This window comes from Carcharodon carcharias, chromosome 26 (genome assembly GCF_017639515.1).
Source record: "Carcharodon carcharias isolate sCarCar2 chromosome 26, sCarCar2.pri, whole genome shotgun sequence".
NCBI classification, from domain to species: Eukaryota; Metazoa; Chordata; class Chondrichthyes; order Lamniformes; family Lamnidae; genus Carcharodon; species Carcharodon carcharias.
This window is the reverse complement of record NC_054492.1, coordinates 23,472,827-23,497,521: the sequence shown is the minus strand read 5'-3', so window position 1 is coordinate 23,497,521 and position 24,695 is coordinate 23,472,827. Positions and strand designations below refer to the sequence as shown.

The following is a 24,695-nucleotide window of genomic DNA, read 5'->3' as shown; positions in this document are numbered from 1 at the left end:
GATGCCATTTGGCTCTTTGTGCTTGTGCTAACTGGTAGATCTGCCCAACTAGCACCACTTAACTGTTTCCCCATAGCCTTGTAATTTTTTTATCTTGTCCTGAATCAGTTGTGCAATGGAATATACAATATTTCCAAGACTGCTAGTGTTCACCATATTCCAACTAAATGGAGCCTTTGGATTGATTTGTCCTGTTTGGAGTTTAATGACCTGTAAAGATGGTCTTTAATGATGCCACAAAGACTTAATTCATTGTTCTTCTAATTGATTTGAAAAGCAGCAAAGATACACAGGGAAACAGTTTAAGATCACATTATGGTCATTTATTGCAACATCCGATTATGGTGAAAACTTTAGCAGGAACACAGGTTGAAGGGGATTCTGAATTACACACTTTTACACATTATACACACTTCTAGCATTCAACAATATTTTCTTACACAGGTTGTATTTGGTCTAAAGAAAGATTGTCTGATTTTAGTGTACTGCACATCTCTTGTTCCAGTTTGGTCTCCACAATTTCATGGATAGGTATCTTCAAAGTTGAACTTTTGCTTAACTATTTCATATTGTATGGATGGAGGGGGCAGAAAGGATGACTGAGCTTCAACAGTGGGTGGGCTGCACCATAGGAAACCCAGGTGAAGGCCAAAAACCATCATGAAAGAACACAAACAGGTCCTCAAACAAGGATCTGCAAAAATAAGTGGGCTTGTTATAAACAGGATTATTCAACCAAAGGTGGTTGAGAACCACAAAGGGAATATCTAAGGTGAAGTACAAATGGATCCATGCTTCCTTCCCAGTAGAGGTCAAGAACAATTGATGCATTTCTACCCTGCACGTTGTTTCATTGGTACCTCCCTGAAGATGTGGAGAATAAGCTGAAATAATAGCTAGGGTAAAAGGTTTGGAATTCCTTGGCTTTAATAATTGGCTTCTGGCAAATAAAAGCTAACTCCATGCTGGGTTAATGACTTTGGATCTCTCTCTGCTGTGTTCTACCTTGACTTATACATTCTGCTAATGAGATCAGTGGTTTCGAACAAAAATTGATTTTAACTAGCGAATAGAAACATCAATTATGGAGTCTTATTGCAATTCTCCATAACAGTACCATAATGATGAGACAGGACAAGAGTTTACATCATTATTTCCTTCTGAGTTTAGGTACCCTTTCTGCAGTTTTATTGACTGATATAGTAAGGTTCTGTTCCTGCTATTTGGATGTTAATTTCTTTAAGTGAACATAGTGAATTAAATTCCCAATGCACAGTTCTCATCTATTTGGTGATTTATTTGAGTAGATGGAAACTATCTTCTAGGATCTCCTTGGGTTGAGCAAAGGAGATGGATAATGCAGTATTGTGTTTAGTACTTTGTACAATTATTTTGAGAAGAGTAATTGCACATTGCTAGTTGAAGTCAGTAACAACTTCCTACCTGAAAACTTTTATACTCATCTGTGAGACTAGAGACAGGAAGGGTATGAGAGATGTACTACTAGCTCCTCTATCTAAAATCTGGTGCAATTAAACAGTCAGGGATGCTTGAGTGCTAGAAACTGCAAATGTTAATTTGTGCACTGTTCTGTCACAGTGGTATGCTTCTGCTTTATAATCCACTCAAAAGGAGCATTCCAGGTTTCAACATTTGCCACTTCAGGTCTGGCATTATGGATGGTGGTACAAAATATACCACTAACAATCTAGTAATTAAACATGGAGAGTTTCCACTAGAGTTGCAATCAGATTGAACTAAGATGAAGTGACAATCCAGCTTGTTCAATATTGTTAGCAAAAGCCCAAATGTAAATTACTGGCAGTATAACCAGTGACTGGAACAGGCAATCTCCAGCATGCAGAGTGGCATTGCCAAGAGATGAGCTACTCCATTTTTCAACTAACTTGTACTGTTCCTGTGTTTTTTTAAATTGATCTCTAGAGTCTACAAATATGTCCCTGAGCATCCAATCATTTGTCATTTTAATTCCTAGCTCCACTCCCACACTAACCTCTGCCTCCAATGAAGCTCAAGGAATAGCACTTAGTTTTTCAGTTATGCAATTTACAGCCTTTCTGACTCAACATTGTGTTCAACAACTTCAGATCATAAAACACTTCTCCCAATTTTTTTTCCACAGTGGGTCTTAGTAACACCTGTTGTCATTTATAGCTCCTCTAAACCCATTTTTTATTTCTTGTTCTATTACCACCACATTTTTGCCTTGCCTCATTATCCCATTTTGTTATTTATTCGCCTATTGCAGACCTTCCCTTTGTTTCTCCCTGCCTCTATTTGCTTAACATGAAAAATCTTTCTAGTACGATGAAGGGTCACATCTGAAATGTTAACTGTTTCTCTACTGATGCTACCTAAATTGCTGAGTATTTCCAGCATCTGCAGTATTTTATATTTTGCTTTGTGCTGCTCTTGGTATTTATAAGACCTGTGATCAATAGTCAGTTGGAGGCACACACATTTGTTCTCCTGTAGATGGTGGTGTAGTGGTAACCACTGAATTAGTAATCCAGAAGCGCAAACTCATGCTGTGGGAACATGGGTTCAAATTGCACTGCAGCAGCTATTGGAATTTAAATTCAATTGAAAACTAGTTCAGTAATGGTGACTATGAAACAAATTGTTGTAAAAACCCATCTGGTTCACTAAAGTCCTTTAAGGAATGAAATCTGGTCTGGCCTACATGTGATTCTGACTCTTAACTGCTTTCAAGGGCAATTAGAGATGGACAACAAATGCTGGTCTTGCCAGTGATGCCCACACATTGGATTGATGTGACCACAGTTGCCTGCACACTGATGAATTGGAGCAATCAGTGGAAACACAATTGCCAGCTGTAGGCAGGGATTGCTTTTGTCAAACCATATAGTCAAGAGTAACATTGAGAGTGTAACTCACTTGTTTAAAATTCCACAACCTTTGTTGCTATTTCATTTGATTCTCCTTGGATTATGCTGATAGCTGGGCTTGAATCTTGCGGGGTCTCCACACTGCAATAACTGGACACTTAACACACAGGCTTGCTTCATCTAAATCTGTCATTCAACCAGTGTGCAATTTACTAAATTATAAATTACATTTTAACTTGAAGGCATCACACTACTTTAACCCTCCTTTACTATCTTCCCTTGATTTCATAACAGTTAAATGAATGTTCACTAATTATCTCTGGGATTACTTACTGCAAGGTAAGGTCCGGAATTTCTCCATGGGATTTAGGTGAACTGGGCCTGTAAATTATTCTTCTTGCCCCCAGCTGCGCTTACAGCATCCCTGCAGGTCCCAAGGAATTCCTGCTGGCAGTCTGGAACAAGTTCCTAATCTCAGTCTGATTGCTCAGGACCAAATGATTGGTAGAAAAAGAGTAATTATCCAAGCTGCATCTACCCCTTGGCTGTAGAGGAATAATAGTGAGCACATAAATGGTCTTTTTCCTCTGATGGAATGAGGGATGCAGTAGAAATCAGGGAAAATAATTTTAATCTGTTAGTTTCCCACTTACAATGCAGTGTATATTTAATAGGTATTCAGTGTCGTATCACTGCCATCTAAGGGAGGGTGGGATGCCTTTCTCCTTTAAAAGAATAGGTGATGACTGAGCATAATGGGATGTCTCCATCATTAGAACTAAATTGGGCAGTAGAATGGTTTATTATGGTCAAAGAATGAAATGCACCTTCAGTGCCTAAGCTGAGCCCCACTCAAAACTCAATACTAATTCCCATCGACAGGATCAAATGTTTAAGAGGGGCAGTTAAATCTTGGCAAGTATTTTTTAACAGACATCCTTCCTTTAAAAATGAAAATACATTTTTTAAATATATGTCTTTAGAATTATTTATGGGACAGAGGGATATTGATGAGGTAATGTTAGCAGAAACATCCATCAGTTTGCTGCACAAAGAACACAGCTTTGGCAGCGTGGGTGACTACACAGCAGGAGTGTGTGTTGGTGTGCTTGGCTGCTTCAGGCCAATAGTTGTGCACAGCCAACCTGCAAAATCCACCTCTTCGGCCTCCGATCGCTTGATGAAAGAATGAGCCTGTCACAAAATAAAGATTTGTGACAACAAAAACGACTGGTAAAATTGAGAATATCACTAACACAAATTAGACATAGATCACCATTCCCACAGAGTCACTGGGTTAAAACCCTGGAATGCCTCACAGGACTGTGGAGGTACCTACACCAAACAGACTGCAGCAATTCATAAAGCCATCGGGAGTAACTGGAGTTAAGCAATAAAAGCTGGCTTTGCCAAAACACCCACATCCCTAGAATTTAACATTACAAATCAGATCACAATTGCAGAGCACAGGAGGCCATTTGGCCCATTGTGACTGTACAGGACTTTGAAACAACAATCCAACTAGTCCCATACCCTTCCTCTTTCCCCATAGCCCAAAAATTGTTTTCTTTTACAAGTTACCATTGCATCAGCTTTCACTATCCTTTCACTGGAGAATTATTCCAGGGATGAGGAACTTTGGTTACGAGATAGACTGGAGAAGTTGGGACTGTTCTCCTTGGAGAAGAGGAGGGTGAGAGGAGATTTGGTAGAGGTATTTAAAATCATGAGGGGGTCTGCACAGAGTAGATCAGGAAAAAATTCCCATTGTTGGAAGGATCGAGAACCAGAGGGCACAGATTTAAAGTAATTGGCAAAAGAAGCAATGGTGGCATGAGCAAAAACTGTCACATAATGAGCAGTCAGGATCTGGAATGCACTGCCTGAGTGTGTTGTGGAGGCAGGTTCAATTGAGACATTCAAGTGGGAATTGGATTATTACAATATCTGAAAAAGAAGAATATGCAGGGTTATGGGGAGAAGGCAGGAGATTGGCACTAGGCAAATTGATCCTTCAGAGAGCCAGTACAGACACGACGGGTCAAATGGCCATCTTCTGTGCTGTAACCATTCAGTGATTCCATGATTCTTTCCGGCAGCGAGTTCCAGGTCTCCTGGTTCTTTAGCCAATTACCTTAAAATCTGTCCCCAATTACCAAACCCCTGCCCATGGAAAGTTTCTCCCATCATTATAACATCTTTAGGGTAATCACCTTTTGTAAGTTTATAACCATTTGACAATGGGGGCATCACATCTGAGCCAAATCCTGTCCTCAGCCGATGGGTACTTCCCTTGCAGGGTCTCTGAGTCAGGATCAGGATTGAAAACCCTGCAATTGTTCATTTTAAAGAACCCTAACCCAAACACCTCTCCCTATTTCCCCATTCATTTCCAAATCTACAGGGACAGTCCAATTATGGCACCCTCACCCATTCCTGTCTAAGGGCCAACTAACGCAGCACAAAACAGGGGACCCGTTACTCTCAGCCATTGCAAAATTCCCTTATATATTCATCTTAAAAAGTATCGTAGTTATAACTTGATCCAAAAACTAAAAATCAGCACTCAGTGACTCACCATAAGCTGTTTCAAGTCTGCTCTCTCCGCAGGATTCTTTATCAAGCTTAAAAAAAATGAAAGAGACTTTCAACTTTAAGCAATGGTATGTTTTTTAAAACACTTTTTGAAGGAAAAGAGCCACTTGATCAGCACCCCATCTGCTACCATAAACATTCACTCCCTCCACCATCAACATGCAGTGGCAGCAGTGTGTACCATTCACAGGATGCACTGAAGCAATTCACCAAGGCTCCTTAGACAGCACCTTCTAAACCTGTGACCTCTTGCAACTAGGACAAGGGCAGCAGGTACATGGGAATACCACCACCTGGAAGTTCCCCTCCAAGCCACTCATCTTCCTGACTTGGAAATATACTACCGTTCCTTCACTGTCGGGTCAAAATCCTGGAACTCCCTCCCTAACAACACTGTGGGTGTACCTACACCACATGGACTGCAACGGTTCAAGAGGGCAGTTCACCACCACCTTCTCAAGGGCAATTAGGGATGGGCAATAAATGCTGGCCTAACCAGCAACAATCACATCTCATGAAAGGATTTTTAGAAAGGCAGATATTGGCATGGTGGGTTCTTTCTAAGCCATTCCTGCATCGTCCAGGCCACCAAGCCAAGGACACACACTCTCAGAGGAGGAGAAGAAATCAATGGATCCTCCACTCCTGACTAGTCTGACACTGAGTGCCACAGAAAAGTTGAAAGAAATGGGAGGGATTAGAGGAAACAAAAAGGTATCTTTATAGATAAACTGTTTTAGATCCATCCTTGAGAGTAAAGCATTGATTGGGCACATAACAGATCAACCAAACCATCCACAGCAACCTTTTCAGCTGGTTCCTGTATTCTTGTTTTTAACTCTAAAAGAAATACTTTCATTTGAAAGCTAAAGTAAAATAACTAATTACATTCAATGAAATCAAGACATAGAGCTTAGTTGAAATGTATTGAAGCACCGTGTTGATGCAGGAGGGGAGAAGTTTTGACCTACTGGCATCATCTTACACACCCATCCTGCTGAAGAGAGGGCCACGATCTCAGTCTTACTGAAAGGAAAAGGGTTACATTTTCATCTTCCCCATGGGCAGTAATGAGGCTGTGCAAATCACTCACACGTTGGGTAGCTCTCTCACCTCGGAGTCTGAAGGTCGGGAGTTCAAGCTCCACTCCAGAGATTTGAGCACATTATCCAGGCTGAGCTGCACTGCCATCTTCCACATGAGATGGTAAGCCAAAGCCCTATTTGCTTTCACATTTGGATATAAATGATTTCATGACACTATTCTGAAGAGCAGGGGAATTGTCCCCAGTGTCCGAGCCAATATTTATCCCTCAACCAGCATCACTGCTCATTATCACATTGTTGTTTATAGGAGTTTATTGTGCTCAGCTTGACTGTCACATTCTCTACATTACAAAGGTGACTACAGTCCAGAAGTACTTAATTAGCTGTAAAACGCTCTGCAGAATCCTGAGGTAGTGAAAGGTTCCATATAAATGCCAAGTCTTGACTTTTCTTGTACTGTGTTAATTCTGAGTCTAACCACTAGAAGGAGTTGCTTATTGAGAGACTATTGTGATCTTTTCGCTCCCTAGTCTGTATTTAAAACCTAACCATAGAGCTGCAGAAAGGAAATGTGGTAATTAACAGGAGCAGACCAATGATCTGTAGGTTGAGAGGGGTTTGTCTATCACTGCAATTTCAGCACTATTATTTTACATATTACATAGAATTTACAGCAGAAACAGACCATTTGATCCAACTGGTCAATGCTTGTGTTTATGCTCCACACAAGAACCCTCATATTCCCTTCTTCAGCTCAATCTATCAACGCAACCTCTTAATCCTTTCTCCCTCATCTGTTCTTATTTTGATTCCTTTTAAAAGCATTCATATCAGTCGCCCCAACAACTCCTTGAATTCAGTTTCACATTACAGCCACTCCCTTTCCTGAACTTCCTATTGTTTTATTGGTGACATGTTAAAGCTGCCCGACACTATAATTTTATTGAATTTTAATTGAAAGGAGTTTTTTTCTAAGATCTCCCTATGTTACAACCTATAGCATAACTTTGAAGACCAGGCAGATAATTTAATCCCAGGCCAGTGTGGTTTTCTAAAATGGCTTCTAGGGAGTGCAGAAGACCCCTTGGGCAAGACTCCCTCCCTCACCTCTCCTTTCTTTCAAGGCTCCTTAGACAGCACCTTCCAAACCCACGACCACTACCATCTTGAAGGACAAGAGCAGCAGATAGATGGGAACACCACCATCTGGAAGTTCCCCTCCAAGCCACGTACCATCCTGACTTGGAAATACATCTCAATTCCTTCACTGTCGCTGGGTCAAAATCCTGGAACTCCCTCCCTAACAGCACAGTGGGTGTACCCTACACCACATGGATTGCAGTGATTCAAGAAGGCAGCTCATCACCACCTTCTCAAGGGCAATTAGGGATGGGCAATAAATGCTGGTCTAGCCAGCGACACCCACATCATGTAAAGTGAATTCTAAAAAAGTGCTTGGCCTCATACAACATGGCTGAAGCTGTGAACTCACTATATGGGAACATGATCTTGATCCTGCATCAGAGTGCCATTGGTCACTGACTTGCAACTCTTACAGAACCTATAGCTCTTGCACTGCCCGTACTCGTGGCCTTGCAAACCCACTTCATTGTGGGTGTCCCCCTCCACCAACAGGTCAGCAATCTTTTGGACTACCCTCCCGTAAGCCAGGTGTACATGTCAACCTGTGCAGGCCTGATGATGCTAGTAGCACGGACTTATCAGCATTAAAACCCATGGTCTGTCAGCATGTGCAAATGATTCTGAGACCTGAACAAATTTCCAAAGTGCTTGTGTGGAAGCTAGAACAAAGGTGGCTATATAAATATAGAAGAAGATATGCGCAGAAGTCAAAGCTATTCACTGCATACATATCTCTGCACTTGTTTCTGGGATGTGATAAACTGCTATATAAATGCAGGTCTCTCCTTCACCACCACTTAATTAACTTGGACACAACAGAGAAGGTTTTTAGTGGAGGGGGGGTCTGAATTTATGAAAACATGTATCGATTCCAGATGCTGTTCATGTTAAAGGGTCAGCAGCCGAGAAGCTTGACCACAGATCCCTACAAACCAGCCAGAGTCAGGCAGCTTGCGAGAAATAGTTCCCTCTCTGAATCTCAATTTCCGGGCGTCAGCCCAAAGGAACATACCCGAGATCGGGAAGTGAACTCATGATGCACCATCGCCCCCCTCCCAGCCACCCACTGTGGGCTCCTCCAGGGACTCTCTCATTATTAAAAACCCACTCACCATTTCTTCACAAAGTCCTGGAATTCTTCACTGAATACTCCAGTTGGCAATTTAGGAGGTGGCTGTAAAGAGAATTAACAGATAAATAATTTAATAAACAAATTGAGACAACATTGTTGCACATAATAAAAGCAGTAAGGAAACTGAAACAGACTCATAGGGTGTTAGAAAGGCAGCAAATGGACAATATGTAGCATTCCCGACAACAGAGAATGCGTTACAGCCTTAAAATTTCAGTACTTATGAATATATTTTATAATATTCATAACATTAAAATCTTGCCTATACGCTAATTTCCTTTAAGTGATATTTTACTTCCTGTCACATGTCAGTGTGTCTGTCAACTCACAATGAGCAATACCATGAGGAATCTGCTGGTGTGAGATTGTTTGTATCCACAGGGGAAACCATCTAACAAACATATTGTTCATTCTTCATCTACACAGTTGCAACCACAGGCAGTCAAGATAGGAATGCGAGGAGACCATTCAGCCCCTCGAGCCTGTTCCATTGGGATCATGAAGGATCTGTATATTAACTCCACCAACCTGCCTGGACACAATATCCCTTACGCAAATCTATCAATGTCAGTTTTGAAAGTTTCAAAGGACTCTCAACAACCACAGCCTTTTGGGGGAAAGTGTTGCAGACTTCCACATCCCTGTGTGAATTCAGGGACAAGAAATAATCTCATCTCAGGTCCCCCTCCTTGTGAAAGGTGCGATGAAAATGTAAGACTTTTCTTTCATTGATAGAGATCGATGCCTCTGATTAGTCAACAACTCCATTACTGTTGTATGATGCAAACTACCAGGATAGTAGAAGGTAAATTGGATGGGCTTTGATCTTTTGTCATTCGGCAATTCCTATGTTTCCACAACCTGCCATCATTCACAGTCAGGGTTCATGGATCAATAATGGCCAGGAAATGAATCTGCACAACACCGGACCCTCATCAATGCCTTCAGGGGATAAAGGGGAAGCAAATGATATATCCCTCACTGTCCCTGGGTCAAAATCCTGGACCTCCCTCCCTAACAGCACTGTGGGTGTACCTACAGCACATGGGCTGCAGCGGTTCAAGGAGGCACCACCTTCTAGGGATGGGCAATAAATGCTGGACCAGCCAGCGAGGCCCACATCCTTTGAATGAATAAAAAATAATAATCAGATCTTTAATTCCCAGAAACTGCTGCAAATACTCAGTAGGTCAGGCAGTATCTGTGAAGAGACACAGTTCAGGCCTACGACCCGTCATCAGCACTGGTCTAAAACCCAAAACATCAATTGTTTCTCTCTCTACAGGTGCTGCTTGATCAGCTGAATATTTCCTGCAATCTCTATTCTGATTTCCAGCATCCGCAGTATTTTGCTTTTAATTAAGAGAAAGAATGCAAAGTTTGATTCATCAGACTCGGTCTTCAATTCTAAAGAAATCAGAGGGGGTAACCACCCTGCCCGGTATCTCCAGCATTTTCTGGAAATTTCCCCCTTTTAATTTGACCCTTGATTTACCTTTTGCTGCCAGTGGGTTTGTTATCAGGAGCTCTCTCTGCTGATGGTGACATGTTTATAATTCAACCAGCGACTGAGCATTGTCTGAGATGAGGATTGATGTTTAAAAAGCAAATTCAAGGCAGCACACAGAGTTTGGGCTTCCAAGCCTCCCTTTAAACCCTTGTTGAAGAAGCAGTGACCTATTTTATCATTTAACAATCCATCTGCTGTCACAGCCAATCCTGTTATTCTATCTTATTTTGTGTGGAGCATTAATAACCAGCACAGATCAGTTGGGCCGAAAGGCCTGTTTCTGTGCTGTAAACACTGTGCAATATTACCAGCCATCTGCTAAGTTTCCTGCTAGGCCTGAGTGAGAATCACTATGAAAAATAAAGCCTAATTTTGAGCTTGTTGCACAGCCTGGGTAACTAACTGAGAGGAGAGAAAGCAGGAGTGGAACTGACCTCATTCACAATGTAATCCAACAGTTCAAATATCGCCATTGGGGGTCGACAATCCACACCAAAAGCTGCAAAGGAAAATAATCGATTAAAAGACACCATGAGGGACAGTGGGAATCTGGTTTGTTCATTCAACAACCGACTGAACTACCCCAGCAATACAGGCCCACAGTGTTCCAGTATTCTCTTACCCCAATACTACAAGCCCGAAGTATCCCTGTATTCTTAACCAAATAATAGTCTCACAGCATCCCAGTATTCACCTACTCCACTGTACAGTCCCACAGCATCCCAGAATCCTATTACCTCAGTGATACAGTCTCACAGTATCCCAGAGATTTGGGTGTCATTGTGAATAATGGGAAAATGAGTACACAATCTAAACTCACAACTCCCTGGACGTGCAGGAGCTGGAGGGTTTGGCTCTGAGGATGTTGAGTCTTCTCCCATGCGACAGCCAAAGATTTGTTCGAGTTCATTAGCATCAGGTGGGGGAATTGGATACCTGCCAATCGCCATCTCTACCAGAGAGAGGCCCATACTCCAGATATCGGACTGAACAGAATAATGCGTCCCCTGGAGTCTTTCAGGCTGAAAAAAAGTCAAAATACAGAGGCATTGAGGTTAGTTCTCCTGTGAGATGCCCTCTTGGCAACAGCATTCGGACCATCATGCCTGTGCTGCCTCTTTGAAAAGAACTCTCCAATTAACTCCACTCTCCTGTTCATTCCCCATAGTCCTGCAAAACTCTTAATTCATTATGCCCAGGGGAAGGGGTAGAAATTTGACTCTGTTGTTTCTGTCTTACAAACATAAAATAGGTGCAACGAGGGCCAATGCTCCATGCCCAGGAGAAACATACACCCCAACAGTGAGTTGAGCTGTATTCAGGCCCCCGCTTGAAAGGGCAGTGGAAGCTGATTCGATCGTAACTTCCAAAAGCAAATTGAATAAATACTTGAAAAAGGAAAATTTTACAGGACCACGAAGAAAGAAAAGGGGAGTGAGCCTGATTGGATAGTTCTTTCACAGGGCATGATAGGCTGAAGCACCTCCTATTTTTTTTTTTAAAATGGAGTGTAGGCATCAGTGGAAAGGAAAGACCAGCATTTGATGCCCTCCCCTATTTGCCCTTGAACTCAGTGGCTTACTAGGCCATTTCAGAGGGCAGTTAACAGTCAACCATACTGTTGTAGGTATGGAGTCAAATGTAGGCCAAACTGCATAAGGTTGGCAGATTTCCTTCCCTAAAGGACATTAGTGAATGGGTTTTTACAAAAATCGATGATCGTCTCACTGTTGCCATTAGCTTTCAATTCCAGATTTTATTCACTGAATTTAAAACCGACCAACTGCCATGGGGGGGATTTGAACCTGTGTTCCCAGAGCATTAGCCTGTGCCTCTAGATTACTAATCCAATGACATTACCACTATGCCATCATCTCCCCTGTACCGTATTGTTGTAAGATATTAAGAGGGACTAAGTGAAACCGCCAAATTAGCATTTATTAATGTCTAGTTAAGGGTATTTTTGCAATAAATTAATTGGAAACAGAATATACACTGACCAAACACATCTTCATTCACTTTAAATGTTCTTGTGAATTCCTTGTCCCTTGACAGTCATCAGTTTGAGGAACCAAGCATGTTCTTACTTTGGGGGTGCCGAACCTCAGTATCCAAACTCTCTAGGCAGATAGCACGAATCTGAGAGCTGTTGGATGCGCAGGATCCATCTGTTCCTGATTTTCCAAATCATTAAAACCCACGTTTGGAAAACAGTCCACACCTTGAACAGGCGCAGTGACCTCTGCGCTCAATTCTCTGATCTTCTACGCCTGTTGGGCAAGGCTCGGAAAAGAATCTTCCAATTTCAGGGCTACAGAGTAAATCTCGGTCTCAACAAGTCCCCAAACTCAAACCCAAGAAAGACACCAGGGTAAATGCTTCCATTTCCCAGAACATCCGAACTCCCTCATTCCTGCTGAGTGTTTCCAGCATTTCCTTATCTTGCTTCAGATTCCAGTGTTTAGGTTTTAAGAATCTACTTTTCCTGGAGAAAACTACCAGAGGGATGTAACCTCCACAGTCTCACTGAGATCAGAGCAACCCTTGCCCCCATCCCATGTAATAACTGAACAGAACTTACTGACATATAAGACCTTGTCCCAACGAATGAGTTAGCCATGGAGTCGATCAGCTGTCCACTAACCCCAAAATCACAAAGTTTGATTTCACCGCGGGAATTCACCAAAATGTTCGAAGGTTTGACATCTGGAAAAGAAACAGGATTTAGAACTACAAGAAATGATATATTTCTGACCTCTGCTTTGACAAGTTACTTGGGAAAAGCAGCATTGTTGAATTCAAACACAAAAATAACTTTCATAAATTTCAACATGTGGGAAAATTAAGAAGCAAATAACGTCGCAGGAATGTACAGACTTAACAGATGCAGAAACTGTCAACATTCAATAATAGTTCGGGTAGGTTGATGGAGAGGAAGCAATTTAGGGGATACGGGGACATTATGGGTAAATCTGAATATATACCCGCAAAAGGAGAAATTTGCAGGGGTATGGGGAAGGAGTGGGACTAACTGAGAGCTCTTTCAAAGAGCCAGCATGGGTGCAACGGGTCAAATGGCCTCCTTCTATACTGTATCATTCTATAATATAAGTTGAATTTGAATGAATGAATGAACACTGACTGCTTAAAATGGGAGCAAAGATCAGTCTGCTGATTCATAGGTGGACGTGCAGACTTACAAACTGTGTGTGGCTGCACAGAGATGAACAGCCTTTCACCACCTTGTGCATAAATAATAGACTCGGTGAGGTTGTCAGCAAGGTCAAGGGATACAACACATTTGGAAGAGGTAGGGAAGGTGGAAAATAATTGTAGAGTATTTTATTTTACAAATTCTATCTGCAGCTTGCTGTGTGTTTTTGGATCCATGTGACTCAGAAAGAAACTGAAGGGACAAGCTTAGAGTGCTGTCTTGTTGGTAAAATAGTTTAATTTGAACACCATATGAGTGGATCACTGCATCTCTTGCGATATCATTTATGCAGACACCACACTTTAATCCAGTGCACTATCCAGATTCATCCCATCCGTCGACATTCCATTCCTGTTAATTGCAGGTAAAACAGTTCAGTAATGTGCCAGTAGAATGCAGCAGAGAATCAAATTGGACCATTTGCACATCTGAGCAGCTTGATATAGGTTAGGGAGATTTACAGAGAAATACCAAGATGAAGCTAATAGTAAGATTAAAGTGGATTTATTTAACCAGAAATTTGGCCCCAAGCAGCTGCAAATCATCTTGCATTAGGAGCCTGATCAGTCATTTTTTAAAAATTGGTATTTGCTCCCCAATGACCTAAAAGTTAAAAGGCATTGCTTTGCGTAGCAACAAAAACTTGCATTTCTATAGCGCCTTTAACATAGTAAAATATCCTAAGGTGCTTCACAGGAACATAATCAAACAAAACAAATGACACAAACATGAAAGGCGATATTAGGGCAGGTGATCAAATATTTGGTCAAAGAATTGGTTTTACGAAGTATCTGAAAGGATTTCTTACACTACACCATTGGCGGCCATGCCTTCAGCTGCCTGGACCCTAAGCTCTGGAATTCCCCCCCTAAACTTGTCCATTTCTCTCTCCTCTTTTGAAATGCTCCTTAAAATTAACCTCCTTGGCCAAGCTTTTGGTCGCCTGTACTAACATATCCTTACGTGGCTCAGATTTTGTTTAATAATTTCTCCTATGAAGCAACTGGGACAATATATTACATTACAGGTTCTGTATAAATGCAGAATCACAGAATTGTTACAGTGCAGATGGAAGCCATTCGGCCCATCACATCTGCACCAACTCTCTGAATTAGCTGCCATTCCCCCGCCTTTTTCACTGTGACCTTGCACATTCTTCCTTTGCAGATAACAAACAAATTCCCTTTTGAATGCCCTGATTGAAGCTGCCTCCACTACACTCTCAGGCAATGCATTCCAGACTTTAACCACTCGCTGCATGTTGTTGTGTACTTATGCTCAGGAAATTGATAGTTGGTATGGCAACATGGTGTGAATATTATTTTGTGCACAAGTGCTCTGAACGGGCTCAGTGAGGTGGAGTGAATCACCATGGCTGTTGATTGCATGGGGTTGAGTCACTCACATAGACAAATTATGCTGATGGTACTTTAATTAGGCAAACTCACTGCAGAGTATTGGGTGTGCAACTGATCCTGCTCAGGTTTAAATGTTAAAATCCTTTAACTTATACCATAGAACTCTGTGGGCCAGGCAGATTTCAGTGAAAGATACCCACATGAAGTCAATGTTCAATAAGACTGGTGATTACTATACCTCGGTGCATGATCTTGTGTTTCTCCCGCAGGTACGCCAGTCCCTTGTTAACCTGCGAAGATTTAATTATTTTTTTAATTATGACTTTCTTCAGAGGACACACTAGAAGCAAGTCTGTTTATACCTAAAATGCATGAACAATCTGCATCCACCATCTGTCGGTTTTTTCCATTTTAAACACCTATGTCTCAATTTATAATGAAGCACCAACATGTAAGTACAGGGTGACAAGTTGACATGGGATATTCCCAGTTTAAAATGGACGTAGGAATTTATAATGGAAATACAAAAATTATAACAGAATGCACTTTAAATTGGAAACACATTATGTTTGTGCACCCTGGTCCAATTATCCTCATTGATTAACTCCACTTCACCGGGCTCTGACTCCCCATGTGCAATGGCTCCAGCAGACTGACCAGCGAAGTAACAGAAGTCTTCCTGGGTCACACTTAACTGCTGTTAACACATTCCATACAGTGGGGACTACACTCTCATTGGTGCAAAACAGCAAATTCCTTAACTCACCAAGACTAATTTTTTTCCCTTCCATGACATTAAAGAATTATTTGCATTTCTAAAGTACCTTTCAAAACTTCACAGTGTCTTAAAGCACTTTACAGCCAATCAAGTACATTTGAAGTGCAGTCACTGTTTTAATGTATGCAAAATTGGAGCCAATTTGTGCACAGCAAGCTCCCACAAACAACAATGTGATAATGACGAATGATAAATACTCTGTTTTTGTGATGCTGATTGAGGGATAAATAATGGCCCAGGTCACTAGGGATAACTTCCCTGCTCTTCTTCAAAATAATGCCATAAGATTTTTTTAAATTATTTGTTCATGGGATACGAGGTAATTGGCTGGGCCAGCATTTATTGCCCATCCGTAACTGCCCTTGAGATGGTGGTAGTGAGCCGCCTTCTTGAATCACCGCAGTCGAGGTGGGATGGGCACACCCACACTGCTTCCACCACGAGAGTGAAGGAGCCTCGGTTTACCATCTCATTCGAAAGATGGCACCTCTAACAGTGTAGCACTCCCTCAGTTCAGTACTGGACATGTAAACATATCGTGCTTAAGTCCTGGACTCTAATATAAATCATCAACCACCTGAGGTAAGAGTATTACCTACTGAGCCACAACTGACACCTTAATTATCAGTATGTTCACATTACACAGGCGTCATATTTGAAAGTATCAAAAGTATATACGAAAGAAAGAGACAGAAAGTCATTTCACGCTGTGTTTTTTTATTTGGAGCCAGAAATTTATTATGGAGAGATGGTGGCATAGTGGTAATGTTACTGGACTAGTAATCCAGAGGTTCAGGCTCATGTTCTGGGGACATGGGTTCAAATCTGGCCATGGCAGCTGGTGGAATTTAAATTCAATTAATAAAATCTGGAATTGAAAGCTAGTCTCACCAGTAATGGTCATCCTTACCTGGTCTGGCCTACATGTGACTCCCAAGGGCAATTTGGGATTACCTTGCCAGCAACATCCATAACTCATGAACAAGTAATAAAAAAAAGACACCTGCCAATCTGTAAACTTCCTAATTGACAGGAACTTACATATGATGGACTTCAGCAACTGTTTGCAACAGTTAGACTTTGTGGCCTCAAAGGGAGAGATCAGTAAACACCCTTCCACCCACCTTATCATAAAGTTTATGGCACAGAAAAGAGGCCACTTGGCCCATGGTGTCTGCTCCAGCCGAAAAATGAGCCTCCCAGCCTAATCCTACTTTCCAGCATTTGGTCCGTAGCCCTGCAGTTTATAGCACTTGAGGTACATATTCAGACACCTTTTAAATGAGGGTTGATGGTTTCTGCCTCTGCTACCCTTTCAGGCAGTGAGTTCCAGACTCTCTCAGCCCTCTGGATGAAAAATTCTTTCTTCATCTCCCTTCTCATCCTTCTACCAATCACTTTAAATCTATGCCCCCTAGTCACTGACCTCTCTGCTAAAGTAAATAGACCCTTCCCAACTACTCTGTCCAGACCCCTCAATTTTGTACATCCCAAATTTGCCCTCAGCCTCCTCTGTTCCAAGGAGAATAACCTCATCCCATCCAGTCTTTCCTCATAGCTACAATTTTCCAGTTCCTGCAGCATCCTTATAAATCTCTTTTGTATAAAAAGCAGAGCACCTAGTACTGAGCACTGTGGAACCCCACTGGAAACAGCCTTCCCATCACAAAAATGACTGTCAACAATTACCCTTTGTTTCTTGCCACTGAGGTAATTTTGTATCCAGCTTGCTACATTACCTTGGATCCCATGGGCTTTTATTTTTTTTAAAACCAGTCTGCCATGGGGGACCTTGTCAAAAGCCTTGCTAAAATCCAGGTGGACCACATCAACTGCACTACCCTCAATCTTCCTTGTTACCTCCTCAAAAAATTCTTCCAAGTTAGTCAGACACGACCTTCCCTTAACAAATCCATGCTGACTTGTCCTTGGTTAATCAGTGCCTAAGTGACAGTTTATCCTGTCTCTCAGAATTGATTCCAATAATTTGCCCACTACTGAGGTCAGACTGACTGGTCTGTAATTATTTGGTCTATCCCTCACTTTCTTTTTAAACAAAGGTACAACATTAGCAGACCTCCAATCCTCTGGCACCTCACCTGTATCCAGTGAGGATTGGAAAATGTTGGTCAGACCTGCCTCTATTTCCTCCCTGGCTTCTTTTAATAGCCTGGGGCACATTTCTTCCAGCCCTAGTGATTCATCCACTTTCAAGGATCTAATCCCATTAATAGTTCCTCTCTCTCTATGTTTATCACATACAATACTTCACACACCTCCTCCTTAGCTTTAATATCTGCATCGTCCCCCTCTGTTGCGAAGATAAATGCAAAGTATTCATTAAGAACCCACATCCTCCACCTCCACACACGAGTTATCTTTCTGGTCTTTTATGGGCCCTGCTCTTTCCTTCGTTATCCTCTTACTCTTAAATGTGTTGATCAAACATCTTTATTGGTTAACCTTGCTACTGCTAAAAAACCTTACCAATACTAATACACCTTACTAATAATGATACACCTGACTGAATTTATTTATTTACTTAGTGAATTCATAAAGAATTTACACAGCTATAGCAATACAATAGAAACTTGCACTTTCCTGCCTTAGGGACAAGGGAAGAAAAGCTCACCAACTACTGGAGACTGATAAAAAAAAATTAGAAGACAGAGCGCCTCTTTCACTCTGTGCATGGAATATCCAAATGAACCGAATTCCCAACTCCACGCTCCATCTAAATCTCACTCAAGGATTGTCTACAACCCTCACTGTCCGACGTTCTAATATTAGCAGAACGCTGAAAAGTAAATAGCATATCATCCATCTAACTGTGAGCAATGCCACAGGATATCCACTTACTTATACAAATAGTGATTTTAGTTTCCATAACAAACTGCAAGGGTTCATGCACCCAGGATGTAATGTGCACTCTGGCAGATCACACGATGGATATAGCGTTTTCTGTAGTGCAGAGGATTGTGGATTTTGTATCTGCCATTATTGAATGATTGACATATCAAACAACCAATGGCGAGAATGTAGGGATGGGGCAATTGGAGGGAGGAGGTCATGTGATGAAAACTCTGCAAATATTGCTCACCAGGGTTGATGACTCTACTCTGTTATGAAACCATCATCCTCCTGTACTCAGTGAGTTGTACTTACAGCTATGCTCACTTTTCCCAGGACTTGCTCTGTAATTCTTCCTGCTTTTTTGAGTACCTGATCCAATGATCCACCATCCTAAACAAAGTTAAAAGTTAGAATTACTCAGACTGAACCAAACAGCATAGTATCCCAGTCATCTTACTGTACCACAGACACACTCCTGTGAGCAAAATATTGATTATCTGTCAGAATGAAGCATGGTCAATAAAGCAATGTGTTTGAGAATCTTCCTACAGCCTGTCTTTGGCTTGTGATTGGTCTTTTTCTTTTATCGAATCCAGTTTCCAGGATGTGTAGGTGAAGACGTAAATTATTCCATTTTAAGAATTAGTTTTTTTTAAATAAATGCCAGTCTCCCTCCTCCTACTCCCAATCTATGGGTTTAACAGCTGCCCTTGGCGACATAATTCAGAGAACCCCAAGTGAAGGATTCTCTGAAGGGATCTGTCAGAAACCTCGTGGGTAACCTCCACACCTGCTGATGCCTCCCTACAAAACAAAGGAACTAAAGATTCAATCAGCCAGGCAGTGACAGATCAATACGACAAAGGATAGGCAGAGCAACACACCATGGTAAACAGATTACATTTCATCACTATTAAAGATGCAATGCAATATGTTAAACTTTTTAATCAATGCTTGTTTACAGAATTAATAGTTTTTGTTTAAAATGCAGTTTGGAGGAATGGTTATTTATAGGAAAACAAGTCCAAATGAAGTACCAGGCATGAAAGGATTTCAGTTACATGGAGAGAGTGGAGGAGCTAGGATTGTTCTCCTTAGAGCAGAGAAGGTTCATGGGAAACTTAATACAATTATTCCTAGTTAAAGAGGGGTTTTGATAGAGTAAACAAAAATAAGCTGCTTCCACTGGCGAGGTGGTCAGTAACCACTGGACACAGACTTCAGATAATTGGGAAAAGCACCAGAGACAAGATGAGGAAAAAATGTTTTCATACAGTGAGTTGTTGTGAACAATGTCTGAAAACATTGGGGCAACAGATTCAATTACAACTTTCAAAAGCAAACTGAATAAACCCTTGAAGGGGAACATATTGCAGGGTTCTGGGTAAAGATCAGGGGTGTGGGACTAATTGGATAGCTCTTTCAAAGAGCCAGCACAGGGTGTTCTTTAAGATCTTATGGAAACATCAAAGACCTGTACCTGTTAAAGAAAATCGTTGGGGTAAATATGCAGAAGGTCATTGAGCAGAACCAGAAGAGAAAAATTGAAGGATTGTAACCTCTGGAGTAGATGCTCGAGAAAGCTGGTGTGAAGACGAACTTGTTTGAGGCACTGGTATCAAGAAAACTCACATATTTTGGACACACATTGCAAACATGAGTGGAATGTTTAGGGTGGGAAAAGAAGGTAATGCGAGGCAAAGCCCCTGGAATAGGTGCACAAGGAATAGCCAAGATGGCATGGATAGGATAATGTCAGAAGGTGGATTGGTTGTGAGGGCAGCAGAGAAAGTGCACCCAACCCTTGGAATGGGGACGGATGAAAGACAAGGCAAGACTTCTGGAATACACAGTGATTCAGGGAGTGGAAGGAAGATGGAAATGATGTTGGCTGCTCCTGCAATTGGACCTGAAAAGCAGCCATTTCTCATTCCCACCTCCTGATTTTCTTAAGCAACAAATGCTTTTAGAGTCTGTACCATGTGTTCCATGCAGATGCTTATCTCTCCATCGCTGTAGAAAGCGCCGTAGAATCCCACAATATACGGAGAGTTGCACTCGTGGAGAACCTGCAGCTCTCGGATGATCTGGTTCCGAATGGCTGGCTTTATCTCCAGGTGAATGAGCTACAAGAAAAGATACTAATAAATTTAGCCCAGTTTTCCAGTCATTCAAAATTACATAATATTTACAGTGCAGAAACAGGCCATTTGGCCCAACTGGCCCATTCTGGTATTTATGTGCCACTTAAGCCTCTTCCCACTACTTTTCAATTCACCTTATCAACATAGCCTTCTATTCTTTTCTCCATTATGTACTTATCCAACTTCCCCTTAAATCCATCTACGCTATTCACCATCTCTAGATAAAGAAGTTTCTTCTAAGTTCTCTATTGAATTTATTAGTGAATATATTATATTTATAATCCCCAGCTTTAAATTCTCCCAAAAGTGGAGACTTCTCCATGCCTTCCCTATCAAACCCCCCCATCATTTTATGGACTTTCATCAGGTCACCCATCAGCCATCTCTTTTCTAGTGACATTATATCTTTATAAACACTGGACAGGCCTCAGCTGGAGTACTGTGTTCAATTCTGGCCAGCAGTTTAGGAAGGATCTAAAGATGCTGGAGAGGTTATGGAGGGTTCACCAAGTTGATGCTAGGGATGAAGGACTGCAGTTCTGTGGAGAGAATGGAGAAGTTGAGATTGTTCCCCTTATAGCACGGAAGTTTAACAAAGATTTAGTAGAAATATTCAAAATTATCAAAGGTTTTGATGGCAGAGACAAGGAGAAATTGTTTCCTTTGGCAAGTTGGTAACCAGAGGTCAGAGATTTAAAATAATTGGCAAAAGAACAAAAGGGACAGTTAAAAGAATTTTTTTCCACAAAAGAGGGTTATTCAGATCTGGAATGCAATATCAGGAAGTTTGGTGGAATCAGATTCCATAGGAAATTCCAATGGGCAACTGGACAAGTAAAAGGATTAAAAGTGGATTAACCGAAGGCTTATAGGGAAAAGTTGGGGCGCGGTAATAAACTGGACAGCTCTTTCAGAAAGCCAGCACAGGTATGACAGGCTGAATGGCCTCCTTTTGTGCTGTAAGATTCCATGATTCTATAACTATTGAGATTCAGCATGGTGCAGAGTGAGTACAGGAGCAAGAATATATTTCTGCAACTGTACAGGACCTTGGTGAGACCACACCCAGAGTACTGTGTGCAGTTTTGGTCTCCTTACCTAAGAAAGGATATAGAGGGAGTGCAGCGAAGGTTTACCAGACCGATTCCTGGGATGACAGGATCGTCATATGAGGACAGATTGAGCCAACTAGGCCTGAATTCACTGGAGTTTAGAAGAATGAGAGGGGGTTTCATTGAAACATATAAAATTCTGACAGGGATGGACAGACTGGATGCAGGGATGATATTTCCTCTGGCTGGGGGAGTCTAGAACAAGGGGTCACAGTCTCAGAATACAGGGTAGACCATTTAGGACTGAGATGAGGAGAAACTTCTTCACTCAGAGGGTGGTGAACCTATGGAATTCTCTACCACAGTAGGCTGTGGAGGCAAAGTAACTGAATATATTTAAGGAGATAGATAAATTTCTAGATTCTAAAGGTGTCAAGAGGTATGGGGAGACCGTGGGAGAACAGTGTTGAGATAGAGGATCAGCCATGATCATATTGAATGGCGGAGCAGGCTTGAAGGGCCGAATGACCTACTCCTGCTCCTATTTTCTATGTTTTCTATGATGCACTCTCAGCGCATTTTATGATTTGTAAGCAATTTTTTACAGCCTACCTACATTGAAAGGGCACTTATAAACATGATCCAAATGGAGTTGGCACTCTGTGTCTGTGCACTAAAGGAAGAGAGAGCACAGGTGTGAATATCTGTGTGCGTTTGCCCACACTCACTGTTCACGTCTGAACAATGGGAGGATGTAACCCCAGATAAGGCTTCGAGAGGGAAAGGGGGTTAGAAAAGGAAGAAAACTTGCTTTACCTTTCGGGCCATAATGAGACCAGATGGTTTGTGAGAAACTTTGAAAACCACGCCTCCATTCCCTGCACCCAGTTCCGATATCTTCTCAAAGTCGTCATCTTTCAGCTCTCCAACCTTCTGTTTCTGGGTCAGAAACGCCTCCAGCCGTTTGCGCTGTTGTTCATCCAACTCGAGCTCCTCTAACTTTTTCTGCAAAGCTTCCAAGTTTGTCCTAAAATGTTGCAAGAAAAAAGAAAGCAGAACTTTAGAGAGAACATATTATGAATCGTCACCCCTCAGTGGGCGTCACTTTGGGGCAGATCCTCATTCCTAGCATTAATGTTTAAGGGGGGAGATGGTGGTTAATGTCACTGGAAATCCAGGGCCCCAGGCTAATGCTCTGGGGACACAGGTTCAAATCCCACCATGGCAGCTGGTGGAATTTAAATTAAATTAATAAATCTGGAAGTGGAAGCTAATTTCAGTTAATGGTGACCATGAAACTATCATCGATTGTCCTAAAAACCCTCCTGGTTCACTAATGTCCTTTAGGGATGGAAATCTGCTGTCCTTACCTGGTCTGGCCTACATGCGACTCCAGACCCACAACAATGTGGTTGACTGTTAACTGCCCTCCGCAATGGCTTAGCAGCCACTCAGTTCAAGGGTAATTAGGGATGGGTAACAAATGCTGGCCTCACCAGCGACGCCCACATCCCATGAAAGAATAAATAATGAAGCTCTGACTTGTGCGTCATGCAAGGACAGAGGATTGATCAATGGTAAAGTAGCCTGTCCCACCTGACTAAATCCAGACATGGCTTTGTGCTGAAGGGACAATTATATAATCCTATCTGGAAACAAAAAAGTACCTTTTTTTATATAAACCTCTGTTTGTATAAAGGTTTTAAAACCATTTGTCAGAGGTGAAGTTTGGGCAAAATAGATAAGAGACAAGAGGGAATACCAGAGAGTCATGCACAAAAAGATACAGAAATCAAGAGATAGAGGAAATATAGGGAGATATATAGATAGGTTAGGGTGGGTAAATAGGTTAATAGTCTGATCAATAGCTATCAAACTCAGTCCAGTTGAGTGAATTATGGGATGATGCTATCTCCAACAGAAATAGTCACACTCCCATCCCTCTCCATCAGTGTTAATTGACCCTTCCTGTTCCTCAGCTATTATTCTTAACTGGATTCCCAAGAAAGCACATCCACGTATATAATAACAGAGCCATTATTTCGGAATAACATCAGTGAAACTCAGACACAGGGAAACATGGACACAGGGAGAAAGCTAACTCCCAAACTCCAATTATGTATTTACCCTCTGCAGCTAATTTCTCCACCTGCTGCTTCTGTCCAATCCGCAGGGATCCTGATCAATAACAGTTACATCAAGAGACTAAACTGATCAATTATCCGAAGCAACAGGGTGCAAATTGAACTGAAGTCTCAGATCTGATGCCAGTGTTGGCCAGGTCACGCCAGGGGACTGCAGGTCCGAGTTTTATTTGTTGTCTCTCCCTTGGAAGTCATGCCTCACCTTCTCACAGACTGGATTGTGAGAATCGTGAGTTCAAATCCAGGTCCAGCCACTGGAACAACTGCTCAGCAAACTAAAAATCCTGAGGCCTCCTTAACTGGTTAAAGCCAGATGATGGGTCAAGGTCCAAAATGCTGCTTTGCACTAAGTGTGAAACAAGGAAGAGAAAAATAAAGTTTAAGATGATTGTCAAAAAACCTGGTTGGCGGGGGAGAGAGGAGGAGAAAATGAAGTTTTTTTAAAAATACAGCATGTTGTTGTTATGATGATCTGGAACTGCCTGTTCAAAAGAATATTCAGTAGGAACTTTCAAAAGGAAATTGGATAAATACTTAAAGAGTGAATAATGGCAGGGCTACAGGAAATGAGCAGGGGAATGGAACTAATTGCATAACTTGGAGCCATTACAGGTAATGATGAGCTCCTTCTGTGCTTTAAGATTTCGTGATAAAGAAAGAAGAAAGAATTTATATTTCTAAAGCGCTTTTCACAACATCAGGGCATTACAGCCCATGAAGTACTTTAGGCAGTCACTGTCATAATGTAGGAAATGCAGCAGCCAATTTACAGAGAACAAATGAAAAAGCTCAATGACATCAAGTTTGGGTTTTGAAAGTGGAATAAGGTGATGAGCGAGGGGGGTAAGGAGTTTCA

General features: G+C 41.7%; 1 protein-coding gene across 1 annotated transcript in view; it reads right to left on the bottom strand.

Annotated features, from left to right (window-relative positions):
- Positions 1-301: 301 nt before the first annotated feature.
- map2k1 (mitogen-activated protein kinase kinase 1) overlaps positions 302-24,695 on the bottom strand; it is a 54,100-nt gene continuing 29,706 nt past the window's right edge. The window contains exons 2-11 of the mRNA XM_041175150.1: positions 22,512-22,722; positions 20,479-20,625; positions 18,812-18,889; positions 15,107-15,158; positions 12,878-13,002; positions 11,117-11,318; positions 10,731-10,795; positions 8,767-8,828; positions 5,449-5,494; positions 302-4,064 (exon numbers count right to left, since the gene is read on the bottom strand). Coding sequence (XP_041031084.1) covers positions 3,951-4,064; positions 5,449-5,494; positions 8,767-8,828; positions 10,731-10,795; positions 11,117-11,318; positions 12,878-13,002; positions 15,107-15,158; positions 18,812-18,889; positions 20,479-20,625; positions 22,512-22,722 — 1,102 coding nt within the window. The 3' untranslated portion in view covers positions 302-3,950. The remainder of the gene's footprint in view (positions 4,065-5,448; positions 5,495-8,766; positions 8,829-10,730; positions 10,796-11,116; positions 11,319-12,877; positions 13,003-15,106; positions 15,159-18,811; positions 18,890-20,478; positions 20,626-22,511; positions 22,723-24,695) is intronic.